At 38.5% G+C, this 14,061-nt stretch overlaps 1 protein-coding gene across 3 annotated transcripts in view; it reads right to left on the bottom strand.

Moving 5' to 3' along the window:
- LOC138000404 (voltage-dependent calcium channel subunit alpha-2/delta-1-like) overlaps positions 1 to 13,847 on the bottom strand; it is a 58,380-nt gene extending 44,533 nt beyond the window's left edge. The window contains exons 1-7 of one of the 3 annotated variants that reach the window (XR_011123123.1): positions 13,285 to 13,847; positions 13,103 to 13,184; positions 12,893 to 13,009; positions 12,046 to 12,105; positions 11,540 to 11,687; positions 7,504 to 7,635; positions 4,060 to 4,271 (exon numbers count right to left, since the gene is read on the bottom strand). Coding sequence is in view for 2 of the 3 variants with exons in the window: in XM_068846789.1 (XP_068702890.1) it covers positions 4,060 to 4,271; positions 7,504 to 7,635; positions 11,540 to 11,687; positions 12,046 to 12,105; positions 12,893 to 13,009; positions 13,103 to 13,184; positions 13,285 to 13,379 (846 nt within the window). In the remaining variant the exon portion in view is untranslated. The remainder of the gene's footprint in view (positions 1 to 4,059; positions 4,272 to 7,503; positions 7,636 to 11,539; positions 11,688 to 12,045; positions 12,106 to 12,892; positions 13,010 to 13,102; positions 13,185 to 13,284) is intronic. The other 2 variants (XM_068846789.1, XM_068846788.1) reach the window with 2 other exon arrangements.
- Between the last annotated feature and the right edge of the window lie 214 nt (positions 13,848 to 14,061).

Here is a 14,061-nt window from a genome sequence, read left to right on the forward strand (position 1 = left end):
GCTAGATTATAATAACACCCCCTACCACAGTCACTGTGGAAACTGTGCACACAATGTCACTACAGTTCTTGATAATATTACACTGTAAGTACTAAAAGATTAACCTTTTCCAGATTTTTTTAAATTCTGTAACTGTCAACCATTTCACAAGTAAAGTATGTGACACCCTCTGTGGTCAACTATTGTAACAGTTGCAGCATCGTAGTTCAACCCCACTCTTTCTCTGTGTCCCTTCATGTAAATTCCATGTTGCCGTGCATTAGTGACACAATCTGCTACCGTAGAATCCCGGTTATAAGCCCTGGGCTTATACAATTTCGTAAGGGTTTTTGGGTGGGCCTATAATCGGGGGGGGCTTATAACCCGGGGGGCTTATAATAGGGAGGAAAAAAACGTCTAAAATCCATTCTATTAAAATGAAAATTTTAATCATGTCTACTTTCAATTGCAACAATAACAATAACAATAACAATAACAATAACAAGAAATCACAGGGAAGAAAGAAAGGCTCCGGAGGGAACATGGGTTCTGGGAGGTGGTATTGAGTTACCGTGCTCTTATTTCATCTACGGGAACAGGAAAGAGAAAGCTGATGTCAGAGGAAAACTACGTAAGGCAGAACGATCTCTTTATGGGATATGAACAACCGCAACAAATAAACTGGCAACCGAAAGCGGAACAGAGATCAAGTTTAGTTGTGACTTTACTTTGATGGAATACGATTCATTGAAATCCTGTTAAAGAACCGTTGCTGTAATTGATTTATAATAATAAATATGTCGCTAATGTACCGCCTAATTATTGTTAACTGTATACGGTACCCGGTATAACGGGTATAACCGGGAGGAAATTTCTATTAGCACAGAGGTGGGCTTATAATCGGGGGGGCTTATAACCGGGGGGGGGGGGGCTTATAACCGGGATTCTACCGTATCACCTTGTGTAGGTCACTTTTCTTTGTTCTTACCACATTTTGACGTCATCTATTACTCACATATCTATTGTGTCACACATGTAGATGACATCAAAATTTGGTAAGAACAAAAAAGTGGAACACGAGGCGATAGCCAAGTGTGCCACTGATCAATGTTCTCATCTTTTCTGTGATCTATTACTGAACAGATGCATGGCAACATGGAATCTATTTGTTAAACAGACAACATTACTAACTTTAATAGAACAGTCACCAATAAACCGATGCCTGCAACTTCCTGCACCCTACAAGCGACTCACCGACAACATCAACACAGGGCTCAAAGTTTATTTTTGACTATTTCCATTCTGTATTCACCACTGATGATGATAGCCCCCATCAATTCCATCTTGCAATATAGCTTCCATGGACAAACCTCAAATCTCGAAGGAGTCGCTGACCTTATAAACCAACTAAAGTCTAACAAAGCGACTGGCCCGGATGGCATTTCTGCCCAACTCCTAAAATTAGCTCCTGTCGATTCTGCAATATTATACTAAAAGTGCATTTTTCAGCAGTCCTTGGATTCCGTGATTGTTCCTATTGACTGGAAGCAAGCCCTTTTCACTCCTATCCACAAGAAAGATTCGAAATCGTCAATCGGTAACTATAGGCCCATCTCACTCACCTGTATTTCTTGCAAATTACTTGAGCATATTCTTTGTAGTCATATTATGAACCACATATCTAAAAGCAATCTTCTATCTCCATTCCAACATGGCTTTAGAAAATTTCACTCCTGTGAGTCCCAGTTGATTATCACTATCCACGATCTTGCTTCCGCCCTAAACGACAGAGGTCAGTCCGACGTGGTGCTCTTGGATTTTTCCAAGGCTATTGATTCCGTCTCCCACCAGCGGCTATTCATTTAAGTTGGCACACTATGGCATCAGGGGTAAACTGCTGTCTTGGTTCAAAAGTGTATGAACCGGTAGATCTCAAGTGACTGTAACAGTTGTAGGTGGTGAGCATTCACAATCTTGCACAGTCACCTCAGGAGTGCCCCAAGGATCCATTGTAGGACCTCTCTTATTTTGGCTATTTATCTATGACTTGCCAAAGGGTCTTGCCTCTAAAGTACGCCTCTTTGCTGATGATTGCGCTATTTACCTTCAACTTACCTCCGATGACTGTCCTTTAAAATTACAATCTGACCAGGACAAACTCTCCACCTGGTCTTCCACTTGGAAACTGTCCTTTAATCCTTCTAAATGCCATGTTCTCCACATAACCAAAGAAATCACCTCTCAAGCATGCTTACTATCTATATGGCTCCAAACTGTCAGAGTCTGATGTTCACCCCTATCTTGGTGTCCAGGTCTCAAATACTCTTAGCTGGAACGAACATATCGACTATATCTCAAGGAAAGGATCTTCCTCCCTAAATCTACTTAGACGAAACCTGTACAACTGCTCACCTGAAGTCAAAGCCCGAGCTTACCTCAGCCTTGTAAGACCCATCCTCTGCTATGCTAGCTCGGTCTGGGACCCATACACTAAACGCAACTCTGATAAGCTCGAGAAGATCCAGAGACGCGCTATCCGTTTTGTATTTAACACCTACTCATGGCAACAAGGCATGTCAGCATTATTGCAGAAACTAAAATGGCCAGACCTGTCATCAGTAAGAAAACGTGACCGAGTGATCTTGATGTTTAAAATTTTAAAAGGCCTGGTTGCTATTCCACTTGAGGATTACGTTACCCACTCCACCACGGCCACTCGAAGGAAACACAATTTTAAATTGAACACTTTTTCTCCATCACTGGATGTTTTCAAATACTCGTTTTTTCCCAGAAGTGTTATTGACTGGAACTTGTTCCCAGCTCATGTTGTAAACTCTACGTCCGTTTCCCAATTTAGATCTCAACTTGCTATGATTAATTATGAATTTTTATAATGTAGTAGCAATAAGTATTATTGTCATTATTATCGTCAATTATATTATTTGTTTGCTTGTTATTTTTCATTTTATCTTCAAGTTGGTGTATAGCTACTTAATAAGCTTTACCGAGTAATAAAACTGAAGAACTAAAGAACTTGTGCAACCAGGTGTAAATTTTTAGGCACACTGCCGAAATTTTAAGTGCAGAGTTAAAAATTTTAGGCGCACAGCTTCAAATACTTGGAGCACCTACTCCAAAAGAATACTTAATTAACGCTCCAAAAAGAGCGGCTCGGGCTTCGTGTTGCAATACTGGCCAGTATTCCGGCAGTATTGAAAACAACGAAAACAAATAAAAGAATCAGGATATTTCACAACTTTATTATTTGGTACTTGGTTGTGTTATATCTATGGTAAATTTATATTTATCAATCGGAGTATGTTAGTATGGTCAGGTGAGTAAGCACTAGAGAAGTCGCACTGTATGTTGGCTTTTAAGGCACGGTGGTGCGACCACACATGATTTTTTAGGCGCACAGCCAAAACTGGTCGCATGTCAGTTGGTCGTTAACTTTGAGCCCTGCAACAGACAAACAACACACTGATTTACTCTATCATAGTTCTGCCCAATGTATTCTATGATACACCAACAGACCTTAGACCTACAACCGGATCAAAGCGCACCAATCACTGTTTAGTCTTCCCAGCCAATTACATCTAGGCTTAATTGACAGTCTACCAATAACATCATGAACAAGTTGACCAATGACTTCTACGACCCGAGTTCTTAATATATAGTATCTACTGACGTTACACAAATCACTTGACTCTGACTTCTGCTCAGGTTGTCAAAACGTCAGTCAATGTCATCTCAAACAGTCCTTCTCAGGACTACTACTGTAACACTCCCCCGGATGATCGTACTTCACTTTAATTATAAGTTTTAGACAACATTTCTTATTATTTTATGCCACAAAATGTCCCATGAATTCTGCTCAGGATAAACAGCAGGATTTCCCACAAACTAATTAAAAATAACACTGACCCTAACATTTATCTTGCCGGCAATAGGTGGTAATAGCACACTTCATGTTGGATAACAAATGTCCATCCAAAAAAATTACTTGCATTCCTGGATGCAAGTGGGATTTTTATTCCAGTACCAAAAATGTGAGGTGCAAACATGTAAAGGAATACTTACATGGACAACATTAAAAAAGTCATTGTCCCCAAACGAGTCAATAAGACTCTGTGCTGCTAATTTTGCTATCCTCATTGGCACACCATGCATGCTTCCACTCGCATCAATCAGGATAATGACATTCTTTGGGGAGGTGGCACCTTGAATATACCATGGTCTCTGTCTTGCGTCAAACAAGTCAACTTGACTTGGACTGCTGTCCCAGCGCCTAGCTAAAAAGAGGTATCAGTATTAAAACATACAGTTGGTGTTGTGAAAACATGAGCTTGGTTAATTCATTTGCTTCTTGAGTCACGAACGCAAAAAAATAAATCTTCCTAATTTAAAGCACAAAATAAATATTTTTGTGCTGTTTAGGCTTGATATTCTGTCGCTGCAAGAGTCTGCTCATTTTCCTGATTTGCGGCTGGTGATCGAAGCGCATGTTGAGCAATTAATTCGCTAATTACTTTTGACACTCAATTGAAAACCGCTCTAAACACCCAATTAAATCATGGTGCATGTAATTGGCAAAAAATCTTAGTAAACAAGTTAATAATGACTGACAGAAAATATGTTTGTCGGACTTGACCAGGTACTTCTGTCACTCCTATCTGTATTGTTTCGGCTGGAAGAATGTCGCATTTTTAAGCTGTCATCGCAAGTGTGAAAATTAAATAGAGTTTGAACTGAAAGAGTGCATCAACATTGAATTAGCATAAATTCAGAATCGGCAGATAACAGACCTCTTATCGCGATAGCAATGATTCTTGATCAAGGAAAACAGTACAGTAACAATTATTATAGCTCAGGAGGCAAATATATTTTTAAGCGAGCCGCGTGGGATCTAAATCAGCGGAAATTAATAGATATTAAATAAACGACTTGCTGCTTCAATATCTCCACATACAAGCACATACACCGCGCACTGGTGGCTCAGTTGGTTGAGCACCGGGCGGTCACGCAGGAGGTCGTGAGTTCAACTCTGGCCGGACCAACACTCAGGGTCTTTAAGGAGGCGAAAGGGTTTTCAGCTGAGCGCGCACGCGTAAGCCACACACGCAATTCGTAAGCTGCTTGCGTCAGCTTATGATTTAGATGGGTCAACAGAAATAAACAAATACCGCTAATTTTGCTTACCTTTCTCCAATTCCTATATACATGGCACATAAATAGACATCTCCTATTCACGAAAACTACGAAAATTCTACTTAAACGGTTTAATAGTTACTTAAATCCGTTTGTGTTGACCTGTAGCTCCACTCGCACGCAGACTCGAATGAGCGGGTGACGCATGCGTAAATGCTGATCTTGTAGCCCCCTAATTTTTCCTGATTTTGCAACTTTACTCGTTTATATCTCTGCTTCTGGACGGTGAATTTTTTTGATTTTCTGCATGTTAGCTTAGATTAATTTAAACCGTTTGTCTTTCAAATTTAAAAAAATTCTGTAGGTGAAAAAAATAATTAGAGACAATTCAAAAAAACTTATTTTTCTGAAAAACTGACCTACAGATTTTGTTGAATTTTAAATATTTTAGAGAGTATTTCTAACATTATCTGGTAACGATGAATGGGAAAATTTCACCGTCCCGTTTCTTCAAAAAGGACCACATACCGGTATGTTGATTTTAAGGCTCAAAGAAATGCCTAATATCGTTGCCATGGTAACATTATTTTGGAGGAAAACATAATGTGAGAAATCTACGATAGGTACTTAATACCCTGGCCAAATTTCGCCTTGATATGATTGCCCTAACTGTATCTAAGGACAGAATATGTTTATTTGTTTGAAAAAAGGAGAAACTATTTCGAGCCTCCTTAAATAACTGAGGAGAAAGTGCTGCCTTTGTAATTACATCTGCAAACGGTTAGACTCTCTAGTCTTCTCGGATAAGGACGATAAGCCGGAGGTCCCCTCTCACAACCCTTCAATGTTCAGAATCCTGTGGGACGTAAAAGAACCCGCACACTTGTCGTAAAGAGTAGGGCATGTAGTTCCCGGTGTGGTCTGGTATTTCTGGTCTGGATAGTGTAGGGTGGAGCACCTCGCATAGGACCTCGAGTCCTGTTCGTGCTCCTTCCCTCTGGGCAAGTTTGCCCAGTAGAAGAGACAAACCAGATGTCTCGTAAAACAAACAAACAAACAAACAAGCCGACCGAAGACAAAGAAAACAAATTTGTTCGACACCCGTTTTGAATCATGCAGAAATCATGATAACATTTACAATATAAAGCCAAGGTAGATGTCATTTAAGAGAAATACTGAATGATAGCGATCGAGTACATGTACGTAACATAAATCCATTCAGTCACACAAGTTTGTTTACATTCCATGTCATGTGCGAGCCAGAAATGTTTTCAAATGCAGGCATGGTGCTTGCAACGTCATTTTTGACAAAACTTTGAATTGAACTTTGAAGGCCAGGAAAATTCTGATTTTCCAGCTTCCAAATAAAATTGAATCTTTCAGATAATATACTTACAACAATTTGATCCACCAAAATTTGATACAAAACATGCACTGAAATAATTATTATGTTGCAATAATTTATTATTGATTGTTGTGCTTTAAACTGGTGAGGTGTAAAGCGTTTCTTTTTTAGCATTTCTCCCTCAACAGTCATGGAAATGAACTTTTTATGTAACTGCTGTTTTGTCAAAATTATAAAGCGGAATTTACGGTATTAATTCTAGAATAGACCATTTTACAGTTGTACCTTATAGTTACCTGGCCTAAGAATAGAAGCGAGGCTGCCGGTGACCCTGTTTTGATACAAACCTTCATGCTTTTGTAATATGTTAATACGGACTAAGTAGAATTACAACAACACAATTTACATGATAAAAGCAGTGGGGGCTGTATCACTACAAGGTCACCGGCAGCCTCGCAGCCATTCATGGGCTAGGTCGCTGAGCAAACAACTGTAAAATGGCCTATTTTCATAATGCAAATTCTGCGATATGCATCCTTAATTAATGTAGGCAGTGTACCTTCTGGTGATGTGTTGGTCACAATATCCACCAAATATTTTAGAAAAAAAAAGGTGAGGATCAAAATCCGGTATCTTGCACTAATAAAAATAGCTTATTTTTGGTTTGGATCACAAGGAATGATAATATGTCCAGGGGATGTGCGACACAAATGAAATTTCCAGAGGGGAGGAAGGGTCCATTTTGTGAGCCGATTTTGGACAACCCAGAGGGGAGGGGGTCATATAGGTAAAATCCCTTCTAAGGGGGGGTATGGATATTTTCTGGAACTACACAATGGAAGTTCAGCTCTCCAAAATGGGTCCAGTATCTTAAATGGTTATTAATAAGTGTACTCAATATAATTTGTGTGCTCAAGCTAACTTGGCACTTATTTGTAATACCAAATCGCAATAATTGCAAAAGCCAATATAACAACACAGTTGTAAACTTAATTGAACAAAAAATGAAAAAAAATTGATGTTCATTTTACCAGGATATGTTCTCATAAATCCTTTATCTGATCCAAAATACTGCCATGACAAAGTGGGGTCATCATGTCTGTTTGCATTGAAAATCTCATCTAACCCTGAGGTCCAGCTAATTCCATTCACAATCTCTGCAGCTAAAAAAAATTATAGTATTGATATCCCTTAAGTTATCAACTCAAAAAGACTTTTCATAATTATGAATTCACTTGTGATATTTTTTGTATTCCTCTTATTGTAACTTGATAATGTTCATTACCCTAGTTTCAACAGAATGAGAGGAATTGTGCTAAGAAATCCTGGACCAGTGAGTCTACCCATATACATACACTTTCTTGCCAGTAAATTTCTCAAAAAATTGTGGAACATTAATAAAATTGCTCCAACACTGGACTCTTCTTTATAGAGCTCTATACAAAAAATTTTCTAGCTTAGTCTCAATGAAAGAGAATTGGAAAAGGTCTGTAAATAATTATTAATTTCACGGAAAGAAACCTAGTTATTACAAGGTAAGAAAAGTTGGTTGACCATTAACTTTCCAGGCAGCTCAGGTTGTGTCAGCTTGCATTCTAGCCAGAAAGTGCTCCCTTTGACTTTCTTATAGTCTTCTCAGATAATGATTTTACAATACATGACTAGGCTCAATAAAGAAGAATATTCGAATTACTGCAGTATGTAGTTCAAAGAACCCAAACACAAATTCAAAAAAGCATTGAACTGGGCACATTACTAAACAACGAAACAGCGAAACACTGAAACACCGAAACCGCGAAACAAAGCACCAAAACACCACGTATGAGCCCACCATACATTGAATACCGGTACTAACCGACAAAGGGTGGATTTGAGATCAAGCATCATTTTAGGCCTAATACGTTACAATTGCTCCTAACCTCAGTCTTAATCTGAATCCTAATCTTAATCTCAATGAATTATTATCAATAACCGTGAAACATACCACCAAAACACCTAAACACCCTTTAGGCCTAATTAGGCCTAAAACAATATTTAACCTTTGTCAGTTAGTATTTAGTGTATGGTGGGGTCATACATGGTGTTTTGGTGCTTTGTTTCGCTGTTTCATTGTTTCGCTGTTTCGCTGTTTCGCTGTTTCGCTGTTTTGTGGTTTAGTAATTCCTTAATGAACTGGGTACCGTGTGCCAGTCTGTCATTCCTTACGTTCTGGGGCACCTGTGAATATTCTAGCAACAGATCTTAACCAACTGACACCTCGAATGCCCTAGGACGCCCCAAGTTTAAGAGTAAAATCGTCTGGCATTAGACAGAGTAAAACTCCCAGGGGTAAAAGGGCAGCCCAGTCAAAATGTTTTTGAGTAGAAGACAATTGCAAGCTGGCTATAATAGTAAATCAGGCAGCAGAAGCCAAAGGATTTGCATGCTAGGGGGGTGCGGGGGCATCAGGGCTCGAAACTGCAACCAATACGGTCGCCAATGCGACTAACTTTTTCTCCTTGGCGACTAAAATTGTCGTTTAGTCGCCACTTTGGCGACCTGAATTTTGCATGATTTAGATGTACAATAAAGCATTAAAGTTAAAATAAACACCTCATCTTGTCTTGCTTTGCGTTCGTCGTAAAAGAATGGGCCAAATTGCATTTAAAAAGCCATATTCCCTCCAAACTTTACCGACTTCTGTTCGCAATATTTCTGCGACTCCATTACAGTTTCTTTCTAATCATGGCATCTGACTGGATGTGGCGATGCGGATCTGCATAATTCCCTGAAATCTGCATCCTCCGCATAATTACGATATTTTCCGCATAAAACTGAAGAAATGCCTGATATTAGTGATAAAGCAGCTGCTTACCACCCTCACAAACACAAAAGCCAAAGAGATTGACTATTTTGAAATGCTTACTTTCCTGAACATTGAAGAAAACACGCCATTTCGTTCGCAAGATAAAAGTTCGTAAGCAGTTTCCACTCATTTTTCGGGAATGAGCCTGGACTCTAGTTAAAACGTTTTCATAACATACCCTAGGCTCGAAATTTTTAAAAAAGATACAAGGTATGAAAATTTCGCCGCAAGTTATAGTTGAAGCAAATTAAATTGCATCATTTTGTAACTCTGGTAAAGTAGGGACAAACAAAGAGCCTGCAATACGTATATGTAAAAAACCGCTGAAAATGGTGAATGATTGAGGGAATGGATCGTGGTTCAACCACATCAGAATTTTGCTCCATATCTCCAAATTGAAACGAAATTCATTGTATATAACCTTGGTACTAGGGTTTTGTCCATTTGTTACTCGAACTTCTGGTGGATTCCGTCTTAAAACATTTCCATACTTATCTCTTGGGTAATGAAGAGGATGCCAAACGCCTTTGGCTCCTGTTAGCTACCAAGATAGCGGCTTGAATCTTTTATTTACTTTTCAAGTTTGGGCAAGATTGTTTTGTAGAAGTATGTATTTTTTTGTTTTTGTATTTTCGTACTTATTGTATGAATGTGTCCCACGCCTTGCCGGACGATATCAAACACTTTCAACAAGCGGAACCCGAACATTATTTCGATTTTACAAACTGGCGACTTAAAATTTGCATCTGGCGACTATATTTCTCCAGTTGGTCGCCAAAAGGGGACACCTAACGATTTTTTTAATTTCGAGCCCTGGGCATGCATGCTTCCCTGGAAACTTTAGAAAATATCTGCTTCAAATTGTTGCATCTGGTGCATTTTAGGGTAAACTGAGCCCATATTAGATAGCATGAAGATAACAGTAATTAAGAGTCACACAAGACTTTTCAAACTGTTATATTCCGCCAGAAGCATTATTGGAAAAAAGAATAACTATAGTACAAGCAAGTTCTTCTCAACTGTGGAAGTGAGGAACAATTAAAATTTCAATCGATTTCAGTTATAAACTCTTCAAATTGATGGAGCAATATGTTATCTCAATGCAAAGCTATGGGTTTCCGAGGCTACATACCTGATACCGTATGAAAAACTATAGAAATTTGCAGAGTCCCTGTGCCAATGTCACGAGATCGTTTGGATGCCATCTTGTTTGTACTCGCAAGAACCGTGACCGGCAGAAGCGATCATGTGCGGCTCGGGGTTACGTAATGTATTTTTTAGTAACAATTTGAACTACAAGTTTAGAAGAGACCATATAGCCTGAGAAACGATGAAGGCTAGCAGTATGCAGTCAAAACATAGTGATTAAAGGGACAATATAGTAAGAAAAATGATAATTATACTTTTAAAGTATAATTTGTCCTTTACAGTGATAAACAACAACTCGAAGCAACCTTGTCCTGAATACAAGTCCGACAAGTGTGAAGTAAGCGACAGATATTTTGTTCAAGGCGGCCAAATAGCCGGCTGCCAGCACATTTTGACTGGGCTGAAGGGTAACAACAGCTGCTGTTTGCCCCATACCACAATTTAAATTCCCCTCAAACTGTTGAAAGGATGCGGAGTTCTTGTCACATGGAATGATTAACACTATAAACAGTATTTGTCACAAACAAAGCAGAAAGAGGTAGACTGAGGTAGTTTGGCACTATAACGATAAATGTCATTAATTTCATACATTCAAGCAGAATTATCAAGACGTTGCATTGACTACCTGAAAAACTGTTTCCTGAAAACCAAACTGAAGGAGGCAGTGTGGCCCAGTGGTTAGGGCGCTTGCCTTGAGATCCGGAGATCCCGGGTTCAAGACCCGCTCTGACCACTAGTTGAATTTGATCCTGGTAGTCCCTGGTTCAACTTCTTAGCTGCACTTGTAAATAGCCAACTGGTTTGCCTCCGGCCAGTTGGGATTTTTGACAGTTGTTGTTATTGATCTGTTCTGTTGTTTCGTTGTGTTTCATTGGCCCTGAAAAGCCCCATTGGGGAGCGGTCAATTACGTATACATGTATGTATGTATGTATGTATGTATGTAACCAAAAACTAGTTAGTGTAAGGTGAAGGTCTTTATAACCACCAGTATGTATTTAATTTAGTATAGATAGACTGGTAAGTCATTAAAAACTTCAAATATCCATGAACTATTTACAACCTCAAAACCAACCTCCATCAAACACATCTGTTGGGACATGAACCACACTCCTGTTGAAACTAATTTCAGTTTGGAAGCTAGAATCATAGGCCAGTCTCACACCAGTCTTGTTCAAATATTGATCCAGATCTTTTGCATTAGGATAGTCTATGTCACTGATCTGTTGGTCAGAAGGAAAGTTCCCTTGTCGTATTAGGCTCCACCTATGCAACCTGATCATAGACCACTAAATACATGTATGAACCTTGCCACATATAAAAATCAAGTAAAAGGATTCCTTAATCCTCAGGAAAAAAAATTAAGACTATAAACTAAGTCAATCACCTGAGGTGCATTGTTACCTTAATACTGGAAAGAAAAACTGACATACCAAAACATGAAAAGAAATTACACAGAACAAAGCAACTGACATGACAGATTGGTATTGAGCACCTGACAAATTCCAAGGAGGTAAAAAAAGCTGCCAGGTGTAAATGCAAGTTTTAGGTCATGGTGGTTGGAAAATTCATCAATCTTACCTTTAAGTTTTTACTATACTTGTACTCGCAAAAATCATCCTCTGCTCTATCCACTAATTTCTACAAAGAGATGAGAAACTGGCCATACATTATGCAACTTGTGCTTGTCTTTATACCAGACGAAGTAAACAGATGCATAAAAAAGTTTGCCCAAGGTTATCCCAGATGAATTATGCATGGAAAGATCTTTAGTATAAAAATACTCAATGTTATGTTTGGTTAAGGCAGCATATATAACAAGCTATTGTAGTTCTCAAGCCTGGACAAAAATTGATATATGACATATTTTTAATTTCTTTCTCCATATATTTGAATGTATATTTATTTATTTTAATATATAGGATCATTTTATTCTTCTAAATCACCAAATACATAAAACCGATTCAATATTAAAAGACCACCAGAAAGGTCCACTTTCCCTTACCTTGTGAATGATAATGGCAATTTAAGATATTCTTTCCGAATTTTTACCACTCATCGATTACGGAAACAATTAAGCTTACTGTTGCAGCTGTTACGCATATAATTAGCTTCGGTACCTATGGTTTTACCGGGAACGAAAGAAACACAATATTTCGGCGAGGTTTAAATATGACATTAAAATAGCAATTAACGAGATGGGGAAATGAAAGCGTTCATGACGCAACGCAAACCAGGGGAGAAATCAAAACTACGAGCGTAAAATTTACAATAGACAAACGCGACGAAAAGAAAACTAAGTTTAATTTTCTGAATTGATGGTCTTGTCAACCAAATTGTAAACATTAAGCTTTAATACTGTATTTGAACTTTCCGAATTTGTCACTTCCAAACATATATCGACCACACCAAATTCTAGGTATCATACCTTTAATGACCGTGTCTTCCTACTGAAAAAGATCTCCATATCTTTCTTCATTTGCTTCAGAACTTCTCTCCAATCGAGGTCCTTTAGATCTGTCGAAAACGACGCATTTTCGTACGCCTGCAAATTCAATAAAATTTGGGAATAATACAAACAACTCATTCATTACAAAAACAGAGAAATCTAAAACGATGAAAATGAATTCACTGATACCTGCTTTGCGTCGTTTGCACCCGTTATGCGGTCTATATAGTTAGATCCACTTATTCCAATGCGCTTGGCCCACTGCTTAACCCTAACATACGAAAGTTGGAAAAAGATTATAGGATGAGAGACCGGATTCAAGCAACAATAAACTGAAACCAAGCCAGAAAAGAGCGATAAAATTCCCTTACATTTCACTAGTCAACTCTACCCCACTAATACTGCTACTGGAAAGGAGAATAAGGCCACAAACTGCACAGAAATTTACGACAAACTTCACCGCCATCTTAGTTGATCCCCATACGTCAACTGAAAGCTCAGCTAATTTTAGATGAGGCGCTTTTTGCGCTAATTAGATGTCAAAACCTGTCATTTGCTTTCAGATTTTCCCGTTGCCGACTATTTTGCATTGTGAGAGTAAATCGTGCAGACAAAATATGCCATCGATTCAGGGACAGAAAATTTTAGAGACAGCTGGAAAACGTCGATTTTGGCTACCGCGAAAGGTTCTTTTTTCCCGGGCTTTTTTCCCAATCGGTAGTGATCGAAAACTGCGATCTCTGTGTTAACTAACTTTCAAATTGATCCGAAAATGTACGGTCTGACTTGCACTAAATTTCCAGCACTGAAAACTACAAAATATTAATATTCAGGAAGTTTTGTGTCACGATAACCAAAAGTTCTATTTGAACTGGGCTACGTACGCGTCGCTAACACAAAAAAACTTGTTTGATTCAATCTACAATAGTTCAGCTAACAGCTGCCACCATCGAAAAGACATTTGTTATTACAAAAGTAAATATTCCGTCCTCTCTTTTTAAAGCGCGAGCCCCTTTTGTGACAAGATTTACAAACTAAACCTGTCATTCAAATATCGGCATTAACGAAAAATGATTGGTTTGCTATTGTTTTCTCGTAAATGATACAATTAGCAAAAGGATGCATTTCTGCAAGAATAACATATTAAT

The sequence above is a fragment of the Montipora foliosa genome, chromosome 4 (genome assembly GCF_036669935.1).
Source record: "Montipora foliosa isolate CH-2021 chromosome 4, ASM3666993v2, whole genome shotgun sequence".
Lineage (NCBI taxonomy): Eukaryota > Metazoa > Cnidaria > Anthozoa > Scleractinia > Acroporidae > Montipora > Montipora foliosa.